Consider the following 14,814-nt stretch of genomic DNA (forward strand, 5'->3'; position numbering starts at 1 on the left):
ACAAGAAAGCACAAAGAACAGAACTTGTGCATGCGAGGTCAGCTTCTGAGCACATGGGATGCACTGAGAGGTAAAGCCCGAGTGGCCATTACGATCATGTTGCTTTGTCCTAGCAGGGAGTCCTGGGGAAAGTCGCCAGCAGCAATGAGCATTCTTCAAACAAAAGACGGAGATCCTCCCCCACCTTTTTGGGAGCAAAGTTTTATAAAATAATATTTACATTGAATGATTTTTCATTTGTAGATATTCATACTTTTTTGGTTTTTCAAATAACTCAGTACATACAAGAAATCCAGACTCATACTGACAGAGAACAGCTGCTGCTTCTAAAACTAAATCTGATGCTAAAGAAGATAAGGAGTTAGATGAGCTCTTAAAGTGGCTTCCATATAGGGTTACAAGTGCAGTTCTGGTTTCTATTTATAGACTCTAAGGGACACTAAGTGTCCTTTTGATTCCTCTTGAAGGTCAATATTGACAAGTACCAGCAAAAGAGCTAATCATCTACAACAGTCTTTCTAATGGCCAAAGAAAAACGCTTACCTATATTTAGAGGATTTTTGTTGCTTCAACAAAACTGAATTATTAATTACACATGGGATACTATATTTTCAAAATAATTCTTAGACTTTTAACTTAATTCTTAAATTTAAAAATGAGAGTTGATAAGAAAAATAATAAAAATGGGCATAATCTTACCGGAGTTCTTGTGTTCACGTAGCGCTGCAGCTTGTTTCTCATTTCTTTTTCATTAAATTTGGCACTTCGCTTTACATAGATTCCTCCATGCTGCCACATAAAAAAAATTGGGAGGAAAAAAGGATTTAGTCTTAAAATAACCAACCAACAGCTATAGTCATCAAAAGGGCAACTTTACTTCTGAAGAATAAAGAATAAACAAATATTTCAGAATTTGGACTATACTTAATACATTTAAATATTAGCATCTTAACATTTAGCTAAAGATTCTTGTTTCAACATAATTCAAATAAAACTGTATGCTACATTGTATTGAAAAATACATGAACATTTTTGTTGAGACTTGAAATAAAAATGCTTTCTTTCTTGAAAACACAGTTTTTAAAATAAAAATCTTGATCAGTTGGATCTTAACCTCCAATTTTTCCACTAAAAAGTGTCTTTAAAATGTCAACACACCCAATCTTTAGGGATTTACAAAAAAAAAATCAGCCTAGCTACAGATATTTACATGGCACTCTTACAGACTGAATTGTGTTCCCCCAAAATCAGTATATTGAAGCCCTAACTCCCACTGTGACTGCATTTGGAGATAGGGACTTTAAGGTGATAATTAAGGTTAAGGAAGGTCCTAAGGGTGGGGCCCTGATCCGATGTGACTGGTGTCCTTTTAAGAAGGCAAAGAGATACCAGGGGTGTACATGCATGGGGACACGAACACGTGAGGCCACGGGGAGAAGGCTGCCGCCTGCACGTCAAGGAGAGAGGCCTCCAGAGAAACCAACCCTGCCAAAACCTGGATCTTGGACTTCTATCCTCCAGAGCTAGAGAATAAATTTCTTCACACTAAGTACTTTACACATACAGCTTGAGGTTTTTTTATATCATACAAATCACTAATTACTTTTATAATTAGTTTCTTAAGATAATAGCCTATCGTATTCTATGCCTTTAAATTTTCTAATCTGTTTGACTTTTGTGCATTTGCATTTTTGCTCTTTCATTTATCTTAATTACAGTTGGCTCTCCATATGTGTAGTTTCCACATCCACAGATTCAACCAATCATGGATTGAAAATATTTGGGGGAAAAAATAAAAAATAACAATGTAACAAAAAATAAAAATAAAGAAAGCAATACAGTGTAACAACTATTTACATGGCTTTTACACTGTATTAGGTATTATAAAGTAGAGATGATTTAAAGTATATCGGAGGGTGTGCCTAGGTCATATGTAAAAATTATGCCACTTTACATTAGGAACTTGAGCATGTGTGGACTTTTACATCTGTGGGGTCGTTAAAACAATCTCCTCCAGATGTCGAGAGACAACTGCATATGGATAACCAGACATGTATATAAGTACACACCATTAAAAACACCAAACAAAATTACTTCAATTTAGAATACGCTGTTAAACCCACTTAAAAACCCTTCCATTTATATAAATATGTTAACATGTTAAATTTTAAAATATAAAAGTTTTTATAAACTACATAAAGAGAAAGCATGGACAAAGTTACCTGAGGAAAATAACCCCCATATAATGGAAGCCATTTTAACTGATCTTTCAGCACATAGCGCACATGTCCGAGAGCGTTCTGCCTAATGGCTAAGATATCGGCAACAATCCAGTCAACTGCAAAGACAGAACCAATCGGTGCCAGTGCATACGTGAGTGCTATGTCAGCCCCAGCATTCCCTTCATAGAAACAGAGAAAGTCTCTTCACAGGACTGTATTAGCAATATGTTTTGAAAACAGTATGATTAGAATATTTAAAATTACTCTAAATCAATACAAGATATTTTAAAATATAAATTCTGTGTTTTGGGAGCTTTTTCAAAATATTTCTTGAAAGGCTTGTTTTGGGGATAAAACAAAAACACCAAAATAATCCAACAGCAGCATGTACGTGGAATAAAATGGGCTTCTCTGATTCCTAAAGTTTAGTAAACAAAGATGTTTTCTTTTTTAACAAAAAAGAGGGAAGATAGCTAAATCAAACTGTCAAGTGCAACTATTCTGTGTGTGTGTGTGTATGTATGTGTGTGTATACGTATGTTCAAGAAAAGGTGAGGACACTATCTTTACTAATGAGTTTTTAGGACTCAGAACTAGGTTATACATTCTAACGAAGGTCTCACATGCCTTAAAACTGTGGTAGGTTAATATGTGTGTTCCTTACATAACCAAGAGACATGGTCCCCAGCTGCTAATAACTACAATTTTATAGACATGCTTTTAACAAAAGGTTGCAAAAGTAAGACTAAGAAGGAATGAACAAGCTGATAACAAAAGCACCAAAAACTTCCTAGAATTAAGTTAGCTGAGCTTTAAAACAGGAGAAATTCCCAACAGAGAGTGGCCCTTAGCAGAGCAAACAAATAGAAAGCAGCAAACTGGGTGCAGAAGATGGTAAACAGGGGTACGGTTTAAAGAGATGTGAGGGAGACTTTTCTAGTTAATCTACAGATGAATTCTATGATGGGATACTTGAAAATTGTTATGAATCGGTGAAAAGAATATAGTCCTAGCATCACATGTGTGTTCAGGCCACGAAATTGAGAACAAAAGAAGTGAATCAGAGGGGGAAATGTTTTTAAAAAACTGTAGGAAATAAAAGCTGGGGATTTAAAGGAATTAGAATAAAGTTTTAACCAAAAGGGACAGTTTTCCACAGATTACAGGATGATTAACTCTCAGCTACGTGAAATCCTTTAGACAATGCACCATACTAGATAGACTACCCCCAAAGAGCCATATAACTACTGAAAATTCACCTAGAAAAATATTTTTGTTGATTACTATACATACCTTTTTAATCAGGGATTATTATTCACAAATTAAGTTTCTCTTGATGATGTAAGGCTTAGGTTTATATATACAAATTTTGTTATGGCCCCCTATAAATAGAATATTGCCTGCAAAGATTTTCCCCCTGTGGTGCATATAACTTCCTATTGACGCCCTCTCACCAGACCCTTCTCTCTAATTCAGATCAAATAATTACTGATAAGCACATTTCTTTCTGATCATATCTTGGAAACCATATAATCAACCAGTTATAACTGTATCTAATATAAATTAAACAAACTGAATAAATTCTAAGACTAATTTTATATGCTTCTGTATGGTTCCCAGGCAAAAGTACATCTTAGAAACATACTTAGAGTAAAAGCTAAAAGCCAAATTTGGCACCTTTTCCTGCTACAAGTTAAAGTTTGGAAGGATAAAAAACTACATTTTTAATACTAAAACAAACATAGTTATATTAATATTATGGCCTCAGATGCACCTTCCAAGAACTTGGTAAGAGAACGTGCAAGATTTCCAAAATATGTCATATTCATAATACACTGCCGTGGGCTCCGCTGTTTACACTTGAAAATCTTAAAGGAAACAAACGTCGAAAGACACAAGCTTTGTGTCATCAATATTTACTATGAAATTACCTTTTTTAGTTTTTGTTTATTCTCAGCTAGGTTTCAGATAGATGACACTACATTACAGGTGAGATGGTAATATATTACCTTTACAATAACTATTAATATTTTGTGTTCTGGCATGAATGACTTGATTAAAATATCAATAATTCTGGCTATGTAAGAATTCTTAAATAGTGATCCAGTCAAAACAGTGTCATTGTTCCTATTAACTTGGAAGAGAGTGAAGGGCAGTGAGGAGAGGCAGCAAGATTTTTCTCATCTATATCACTATGTAACAACAGTTCCTAAGCATTGTGTGGTCTGAAAGAGATACTGCACATGACGCACTCGCCTACCATGGAGCCAGCACTGTGCTAATGGTTGGCTTCAGCGATCACAGTCACTACCACTGCTAATGCCATCGATGGGCCAGGCACTCCACAGGGACTATGAGTTAGCCCACGTAATCCTCACACCTTACCAATAAGGCTCTGAGACGTTAAGAAATTCACAGGCAAAACAGCATACAAAGCAGGGTCTCTCTGACTCCAAAGCCTATGCCTTTTCATGACACCCTACTTACCACGCACACTGTTAGTCAAGAAAAGTGACACCTAAACCAAGAAAAGGGAGCATTTCATGAGACTGAAAAGGTAAAAGATGTCAAAAGCAGATAGTTAAAGGACAGGGAAAGGAATAACAGCCACTATATCCTTGCTGACTCTGGAGAGAAATAAGCTAACAGAGACTAAGGATGTAGAGACAACAAGGATATGTCAAGTGAAAACAAGGGAGGAGAGACTGATTTAAATGTCAATTCTTCTGAACCTTAGTTAGGCCAGGAAACTCATTTACTCTGGCAGGCCGAGCAGAGAGCAGCCTAGAAAGTCTAAGCAGAACAGCAGTCCTTGAAATGCTCTTTCTGCTAATTACACTTTCAGAACTATTCCATTGTGACTCTTACTATCTCAAAAGGGTTTTACAAGAGCACCTAAACACAACAGGCCAATGACCCACGTCTTCGGCTAGGCTTTGGGGGCCTCTGGAACCCTAAAACTATATGCAAATCTTTATGTGTACATTTTTCTAGGAAAAGGCTCCATCACATACTCACTAAAGCCTGCGATTCTAAAGTAATTTAAAATCACGCCTTTGGTATCTTCCCAAGTTATGGAGTTTTAAAAGACATTCAAAAAGCAGCCTTCCCAGCTCCTGAAGGCCGAGGGCAGAGGCTCTGGCCCGGGAGCAGTGCGGGAAAGTCAGAGGCGCTCAGAGTCGGGGGCGGGGAGGGGAAGTGGTTCTCTAAACTGCAAAACGGAACTGTTTCGGGTCTGGGCGGGCTGAGTAAGATCATGTTTTTCACAGTATCTTTTAGTCCCAAATACAAGAATTTTTAAAAATCTGTTTTTTCACAAGTATTCTCCCAGAAGTCCTCACTCTGATGGAATGCAGATGAAGGCCAACATATAGTAAGCACACAAACGACAGCAGCAGTTGTTTTATCATCATTATTACTATTACCACCACCTCCGGCAATGTTCAGAAAGTACTTATTCCACACATCAGTGCCAGGACCACAACTTTGTTAATGCAACAGTGTTTACACTGAAACCTGGAAAAAGGAAAGTTGGCAGGGAAACTGAATAAGAAATTTTAAGAGATCCTGTTAAACAGAAAGAAAACTCTACATGAGATTAACCACTGGGTCAATCAATATACAGAAAATTTGGAGGGAATCAAATCTATCATGAGCCATTCCCTGTCTTGGGCCCATAAATCCTTTTTATTTGGATATTTGAACTGTGATAGAAATAGTCCATCAACAGCAAGACAGGAATAGCAGAACTGTGTTAGCGGTAAAAAGGCCAATATGTCTGGACTGGCCAGAGTTATAAGCAGACACTAACCACAGGCTGATTGTTTTGCTATTTTTGACTAAAGTTAAATGTAATTAGATAAAATAGTCTGAGCCAGTCATGTGATCAAGTCTCGGGAAATATACAGATACATCAAAATTCCTATTAACCCCTCGTAATTTCAATTCTTGTCCTATAAATCTGAATGTCATCATTAATATGCTAAATTGAGAAAAATGTATTTCATCTTTTTTTACTTTCTATACATTACCTATGGTATAGATGGTAATAAAAGCAACAAAATCATGAAGAGACAGTTGACAGGAAGAAAATAAAGAAAAGCGACAGGCACAAGTGATTTTCCATTAAGAGTATTATTGATCAGGTTGTTTTTTAGCTTTGAGCTTCTATGTACTATATTTTTTAAAGTAATAATGGAATTTAGGAAGTATGCATCAAAAGTAGCTAAGGTATGAAAAAATATGAAGTGGGATCTTTTTTGGACTGAATTATTTAGAGAACTTAAAAGTACCTTAATCAATGTCAATTTTCTGATTTTGATACTGTACTACAGTTATATTAAGATATCACCATTGAAAGAAACATTGGTGAAGGAGTCACGAAACTCAATGTACTATTTTTGCAAATTCTTATGACTCTATAATTACTTTAAAAGTTTTTGAAAAGTGCCTTAACCTAAAGTATATACTGTACTGCTTTGGAGACCAGTCTTCCATGATTCCTCTGATAGAAGAATTAAACCAAACACATTTAAAAAAGCAAAAGCAACTGCAGACAATAAATACTGTGTTTAGGAAATGCGTACTCACATAGTGGTGCAACCTTTCTGCAGGCTAACAATAAAAAACATAAAATGTATCTACATTTTGACCCACCAATTCCACTTCTACAAACATCACTTACAAAAAGAATAAACAGACTATTTAAAAAAGCTACTCAAAGAAACAAGGGAAAAAAAGTAAAAAAAATAGCTTTTTTACATCCAACAGAGGGAGAAGGCAAATTTAGCAAAATTCATAGCTTTCACATTCCTAACATTCCAAAAAGTAAAATCACAAAAATATAAGGACAGATATAATATCTGCACAGGAAATTCATGTTTTTTTAAAAAAAATCCACTTCATTTAAATATATAAGAACATTATTTTGAATGCCCATGTACCACGTATAGAAAAACCTAAGTTTCATGCAAATGAAATACAAACCTGTACTTTGATGATTTGCTAAATATATTATATTTTCTTTATTTTCTGGCAAATCTCCATATAGCAGTATCTAAAAGATAAAACAAAAAGAAACATTACTTTGATATTTTAAAACATGTACTACACAAAATTAAGACAATGTGTACAAATCACGATATTGTGAATATTTCCATCCATGATTACCAAAAATTAAACTTCTCTTAGGAGCCTCAGAGACCATAAAGAGTTCATGTTTATAATGCAGTTAAGCGTTGGGCAGGTTAATGATCATAAAGTAAAACAGACTGATCAATATCCCCAAGAGAAAAATAAAACAAGCATTTATTGATTGCTAACAATATATAAAGCACTATTCATAAGATAAATCTTCTTTCCAAGAGCCTACAATCTAGTGGAAGAGAGAGATACCCATACAGTAAATGTAATGAGACATAATGCAAATATTATGAAAATACAGTACATCTTATTTTAAAGAACTATAAACTGCAGAACAGGAAGTATTCGTGAGGTGTGATTTCAGCAGATTAGATGAAGAGAAAATGTTCATGAAAATAAGACCAAATGGAAGCCGTAATGTTGGAGGCCTGTTCTGGTCCGTGGCCAGTGTCGTGGCCGAGGAGTCAGTACCCTGCAGCAAGCCCAGAAGGGTGGCTCTGAACAAGAATGTCTCAAGTCTTTTGAGTACCACGCTGAAGATTAAAACTTTATTCTGTAAGTAGTAGGGAAACATGGTTCCCTGACTAGGACTCTATCTCCATGAAGAACAGAGTTCAAGAGTAAGGCGACTTCTAGCACAAGGGCGGAGCACACAGTGGGGCTTCCAGTCCACCAGTCACACTTTATTTCTCGAACCAGGTGGTGGGTACACAGGTGTACACTGTATCTACATTAGTTTTTCTGCTGTTCTGTACATCTTAAATATTTCATAATAAAATTTTTAAAGAAACTGGGTGTACACTTTTAAAGACTCCAAAAGAAATGACTGCTAATGGTGGTATTTTTTTTATTTAGGGCATTCTTGTTTCTGTGTCTTGTATCATGGACTATGCAAAATTATTAATTAGCTAAAGGTTTTTAAATCTATCTTGTCCATAGGGATTATCTTCTGGTCATGACACTATTCATTAATATTTTAAAAACATAAGACAGAAAAAGACATTAGCCCAACATCTTTGCAGATAAATACAACGAGATAATACAAAGTTCTGGAGGTCAAGGATTGAGACTGAGGTTTCTACTGACTTCCTTAGAAAAATCTCGCAGTGCTAGGTACATAATATGTTTAAATATTTGTTCAATGAGTTGTTTTAAGTAAAGTTTACTGATTGCGTAAATAAATAACACCAACAATTTGATCTGCACAGGGTTAAAAAAATGAGGTTCTGGCCATGAGCAACCCCCATTCTGTTCCCAACAAGCCAGAACCGCATCAGGACCACTGGGCACGCACTGGATTTAAAAGTTTTGCAGACAGATGGCAGAATATTTCTGGCTTAACTTTCTTAGATAGGATATCCAAGGTTTAACTGATTCAACTCGAATATCACTCTTTGGAGACACCCCTGACCCCCAAGCTGAAGGCAATACTTGAACCATCCAAGGGATGATACTTTCCCTTTCTTGCCAAGCTTGGTTAAGAGACTGCTGGGCTGTAGCCTTTGAAGGTAGATGACAAATAAGCTATTAAAAGGCGGTTTTTACAGAATTATAGTACCAGTGATAGAAAACATAGCACTGCAAATTTTGTCTTTTATAAAACTAAATACATCTCATTTTAAAATAAAACAAGCCTGGTGAGAGTAGGAAAGAAAGCACAAAAATAAACACAATCACCTAATGTGATGACACAGGAATTCCCAGCGGAGAATGCACAATATATGCATTGGCACTCGAAGGACGTGTGAAGACTACCTGCCCAGCCCTCTGGTTTTACCCTACGAAAACCAAGTCCTTGTCCAAAGACCCAGGATCAGTTAATAGCATCACAAGCTTAAGAATATTCCACATCTTCACTGCTAGCCTTAAAATGCCACAATTTTCTACCTTTATTATTAGACACAAGTATGAACCTAAAAGCTTCAAAGAAAAAGCCATCTCTTCTTAGATGTTACTACTTCTGCCAATGAATTTCTCCAAGCTTTAGAAAGACAATTATAAAGTGCACACAATGTTTAACATATACATTAATGCAAGGAATAAAGTATTTACACCATGAAAAAAATAGAAAAAAGAAAAAGCCACCTCTGTAATCCCTATAAGATTCACTAATCTTCCCCACCTCTCCATGGCTTCCATACAACTCATAATTTTCAATATTTTCCATGATTAACAACAAAGTTAAACTTGCTCAGTATTTAAAAACAGATCTTCACTAGTATCTAGAATGAATTCAACTGGGTAAACAGGGAAAACGCAGTTCAACTACTAGATCACAGAGATTCTTTATTCATAGTCTTTGAAGATTATACACATATGTAAATTTATACTTAAGATTTTTCTTCAATATGCACAATATCTTACTGAAATAAAAGATATTTCCAACTGTAATGCAAAAGAAGATAGTAAGCCTCTGACAAAACATAATTTAGGACCTCAAAGTAGATACCTTGGATGATACCTCTTTTCTAAGATTTTTCATTTATCACTTAAACTACAAATTACTTGGAATTCAACAGAAATAAGTCAAAAATCTGTACTACCTCACTGTAATCATCTCTATGCCAGCTTTTCCTCATTTATTTACCTCCCCATGAATCTGCCCTTTATAATATTAATAAAAGAGGCGGGAACTGCGGTAGGGGCCTGATTAAAATACATATATAACCAGCCATTGCCCCCTAGCTGGCTTTCCTATAAATGCTCACTATTCGGGAGTCACACAGCTGATGGTCATGAAGATTCTTAACTTCCTTTGTTGCTCCCACAGGCAACATCACTCCTGTGAGACCTAAAGCTGGTCTTTGAGATACATTCCAGACCCTGCATTCCAGTGGCCCAACTGACCCAACCAGACCAGTGGCCCATGCCAAGCATCCAACTCAACTGGTCTTATGACCAGGGAACTGACTCAGCACAAGAAGACAATTTCTGCTTCCCAGTCCTATGAGTTCATTCCCAGCCAGTCAGCAGATCCAATTTTCTAGCCCTTTGCCCACTAAACCATTTTTAAAAACCCTGGCTCCCAAATTCTCGGAGAAATGGATTTGAGAAATCCCTCCTGTCTCCCCGAGTGGCACCTGTGATATTAAACTCCTTTTCTGCCGTAAACTCTGCTGTCTCAGTGTATTGGCTTCCTCTTGAGCAGTGAGCAATAAGCCTGGTTGGCTAGTAACACCCACTGAAGCCTTTGCACCTTTTAACCCAGTCCCCAGGATTAATCATTTCCCTTTGCACCATGAGGTACCTTGTTCACGCTCCTTTAGGTGCAGCCAGGACACACTGTACCTAACCCTATTCACAAGTCATATCCCCTTAGGTTTATCAGCTCCTCAGTGACAGATATGTGATCATTTTTCTACCCCCAGAGTCTAGCATCCAGATGGTTTTCAACAGATGTTTACTGAGTCATTAAATTTGTGAACTAAAATAAAATCTTAAGCCCCTCAGCTGACTGAATGGACCCCTTCTTGCCCAAGGAGACCCTAGAAACATCCTAAGGTTGAGTTATTGGTCATGAGGAGGGGGGTCAGATATGCGCCCTCACAATCCCCTCCCTCCTTGGAGATACCCTGTGTAACTCATTAACAGGCCTAAGGCTATGCAAGACAAAGCTTACACCACACCTCAGGCCATCAATTTACTTAACAGATTACTTATTGAGTCTATGTCCAGTGGCTTGTTGCTGATTAACAGACCTCCTTATTGTAAAACATTCCAAGCCTTTAGACAAAGCTTCATTTCTTTAGCCAATTACAAATCAAAGACTCTTTAAATCCACCTATAACTCGTAATCCCCCACTTCGGGCCAAATCAACGTATACCTTCCACGTATTGATTTTTGACTATGTAATCCTATTTCCCTGAAATGTATAAAACCAACTGTAACCCAACCATGGGGAGACCATTTGCTCAAGGCTTCTTGGGCGTGGCTCTCCAGGCCACGGTAGCACATATTCGGCTCAGAATAAACCTCTTTAAATTATTTCACAGAGTTTGGGTTATTTTCCATTGACAAGTTTGCACTTTTATTTGTCAGAGTAGGAAAGCCATACCCGTAACAACCCAAAATGAGTGACTGAGGCAAAGATCTCAATCAATGGAGGTTGATTAAGCCAAAGTTGAGGATGCACTGGGAAAAAACAAACCACAGACAAATCTGTGGTTGTTTTTCCAAAGCGAGATTTGGGAACTCGGGTTTAAAGGAGATGGCGTGCGGGGATTTTGCTGTGCTCCCAGCAAAAAATCGGGTCCCTCAGACAGGGGTCGTCACAAAGGATGAAAAAATAGTAGGAAACAGAAATAAAAATAATACATAGAGGCAAAAATATAGTTTATAAAGTACAGATTTATGAAGATAGGCAACGGAGGGTCCTCGAAGGGTGACACTCCTTTCCCATTAGAGGTGCAACCCTGACTGAAGTTTCACACAGGTATTTACAGGTACAGTGCTTTGGTTGCCAGGGGTAACAGGATTTACATAATAACAGTTCAGTTTAGGTTCAAAGTCTTCCAAAAGGCTTCTACAGATCCCTTAACTAACTCTATCTAGGTGAACCACGGGTTATAAAATCTTCCTAGGGCAAACTTCTAAGTTTTAAGATAAAGCTATCACTTTAGCAAAAACAGAGACATCGTGCCTCTGGTTACTGTGTATTATAACAGAGATTTCAGAAGTCAAGCATGAGCTGTCCTGCATGCTATTTACTTTAACAGCATGGTTCCGTCTGGGCCCGGCTAGGGTGGCATATCTTATTGATCAGCTCTCATCTCTGATCAGCTCTCACCTTGGGCGGTCTGTCTTTGTTGATCAGCTTCCCATCCCATGGCTCCATGCAAGACCTGCTTTGTCTTTCAAAGCAGATGAGAACTACAGGCCTGAGATTGCAGGGTCACCTTGGAAAGAGCTGCTATTGACCATTAAGACACACTCCTGAGGCGAGGCAGCTTTTGATATGTGAACTAATACATTTACATTTTCCTTCAGGGCAAAGCCTTGCAAGACTCCTGAAATCATTTGTCTCTAAAAATATAGGGGGCATTTCTATAAATCAGTCTTTCTTAGACTCAATAATAGGGCATATGGAAAGAAACAGAGGAAGGGGAGTGGGCAGGGAGACAAAATGGTTACATTTTTGTGAGACGCAGGAAATCTGTATTTTATACAAGATAAGGAGAATGTCAGAATAAAAAAAAAGGGAGTAAAGGAATCATCAGTTATGCAGATGTCCCTGGGTAGGTGGAAGAATGTTTGATGCTGTCTCTGTTCTGCACCTGGGAAGATAACCTGTACGCAACACTGTTAGTGTGGGATCAACAGACTTTAGTTTCAGGAGCTAGACTCAGCCTGCAGACCCAGTTACAATTTGCACATCCTCCTTTGTGGGAGGCCAGCAAGGAATTTCCTTATGAATGATCTGAGGGGACAATCCTTTGCAATTGCTTGAGGCCTTTTACCTTTTGCAGGGATCTGGCTGGACCATAATGCTAGAAACAGCTACTCATTTGGAAGCAGGGTGTTGAAAGACTCAACCTCTGGGTTTGACCTTCCTTTTTGCAGAAGGAGTTGGGGGAGGGTCCTGAGATTTTCATACCTCATTTTTCCTTTACACCTCATTTTCAACGTAAAAAACTGTAAATGCACCAGCAACTTTTTAAAGGCATCATCACTCTGTGACTCTTCTAGTACTCATATTTCAAATCACATTAGTTGCTTCTATTAATGTATGCTGCAGATAATTTGTTCCTTCAAAACAAGGCATATGAAAACATATGGCTTTTGTTTTACATAATTAATTTTATGTTCATAATTGTTTCTTCGTAATTGCTTTAGGTTCATCCATTTTTTTAAAAACTCATCTAAAGTCCCTTTACAGAAAAAAAATAATTTTCTTTTTATTAAGAGGCAGACAATAAAACTGCTTTTTGAATAATTATCTTCATTGCACCTGACACACTATTATTCTGCTTTAGTCAAACTTATTTATCGTGCACAAACTGGCTTTCACAAGAAGGCATGGGTTAGATGTAAACTATTTTCACCTCGATCATATCTATGTTGTTTGCATTTGCTCCCATGATATATAAACTACTTGATGACTGTCTCTTTTGTATCCTAAAAGCAGGGAGTTAAATGAAATCTAAAGTAATCACATGCTTAACACCTTACCCTCCAACTAACAATGTGTGCAGAGACCTAAATATACAGTATTCTTTCTTTGTTTAAAAATACACTTATCTCAATAATATCCATTTGGTTCAGCATTCAAAACTTGAAATATGATGATTAAAAAAAAGAACCTTTTACTGTCCTTACATATAAATGGTGCTGTTGAAAGGGATCAGATTATGCCACCCCAAACACACCTCTTTGGCATAAGGATTATTTTGAATTGAAGGCAATTGAGAAACAGCAGATACAGGAAGAGCTCTCTGCTCTCCCTCTTTTTGCCTAAAGGCAGAGCATAAATTTCCCTGTGTAAAGGTGGTATGCTTCCGCTTATAAAGATGTTCCCCGTCCCTTACTAGGAAGACCAGAAACTGCCAATATAAATCCGCATAACAAACCTTACTAAACAATCTTTATCTACTATACATTTTCTAGTCACCTTCCCACAATTTACCACCCCTAGGAGCTGAAACTTACTTTTCCTCTGACTAGTCACTTCTTTACAATTTATTGTCCTTTGTTAAAATCACAAAGAAACTGCTTCTTGGCTCTTCACCTCCTTTCCAAGGACCTTGTGCAAGTAAAATTAATAACACCAATAAAAATCTGTACACTTTTTCTCCTGTTAATCTGTTTCTTAATTCATAAGCCCCAGTCACCCTAAGAGGGAGGGTACAGGTTTTTCTCCCCTACACTGTAGCATAATGGTCACTAAGAACATAGGCCCCAAAGTATTGGATGTGATTAAGACTTGAATTTGAATCCTACTCCATAACCCTACTATGAGAACTTGAGGAAAAGTATCTAACCTCTTCACACCTATTTTTTTTTTCCTACCTATGAGTGTAATAGTAACTACTCCTCATAGGGTTGTAGTGAAATAAATGAGACTATGTAAACTACTTCATACAATGCCTAAAACATAGTAACCATCAAAAAAACAGCTAAACTGTTGTTATCCAAATTTCTTAATTCAAACCTGTGTTAAGTGATTAATAAGAGAAACAGCTGTCTAGTCTAACCCCTCCTCAGAAAGTCTGATTATACAAAAATGCAGCTGTAAACAATTTCAATTTGAATAGGAAAAAATTAACTTCTAATTCCATTTAAGAAGTGTCAACTGTTCTGCTCCACAAAATTAGACAAATTTAAAAAAGAGGGGAAGTATGTATATACAGTCGTTTTTCCCTTTGCTTTCGATCATAATGGCACATAATTGTCCCCGTAGGTACACAGGTGTACTTACTGCTACTGCACCATAAAACCCATCCAAGAAGGTAC

General features: G+C 37.1%; 1 protein-coding gene across 1 annotated transcript in view; it reads right to left on the reverse strand.

Moving 5' to 3' along the window:
* Positions 1–14,814, reverse strand: part of AGPAT5 (1-acylglycerol-3-phosphate O-acyltransferase 5) — a 41,671-nt gene that overhangs the window by 19,464 nt on the left and 7,393 nt on the right. The window contains exons 2-4 of the mRNA XM_045535642.1: positions 7,209–7,278; positions 2,223–2,338; positions 700–789 (exon numbers count right to left, since the gene is read on the reverse strand). Coding sequence (XP_045391598.1) covers positions 700–789; positions 2,223–2,338; positions 7,209–7,278 — 276 coding nt within the window. The remainder of the gene's footprint in view (positions 1–699; positions 790–2,222; positions 2,339–7,208; positions 7,279–14,814) is intronic.

The sequence above is a fragment of the Lemur catta genome, chromosome 22 (genome assembly GCF_020740605.2).
Source record: "Lemur catta isolate mLemCat1 chromosome 22, mLemCat1.pri, whole genome shotgun sequence".
Taxonomy (NCBI): Eukaryota; Metazoa; Chordata; class Mammalia; order Primates; family Lemuridae; genus Lemur; species Lemur catta.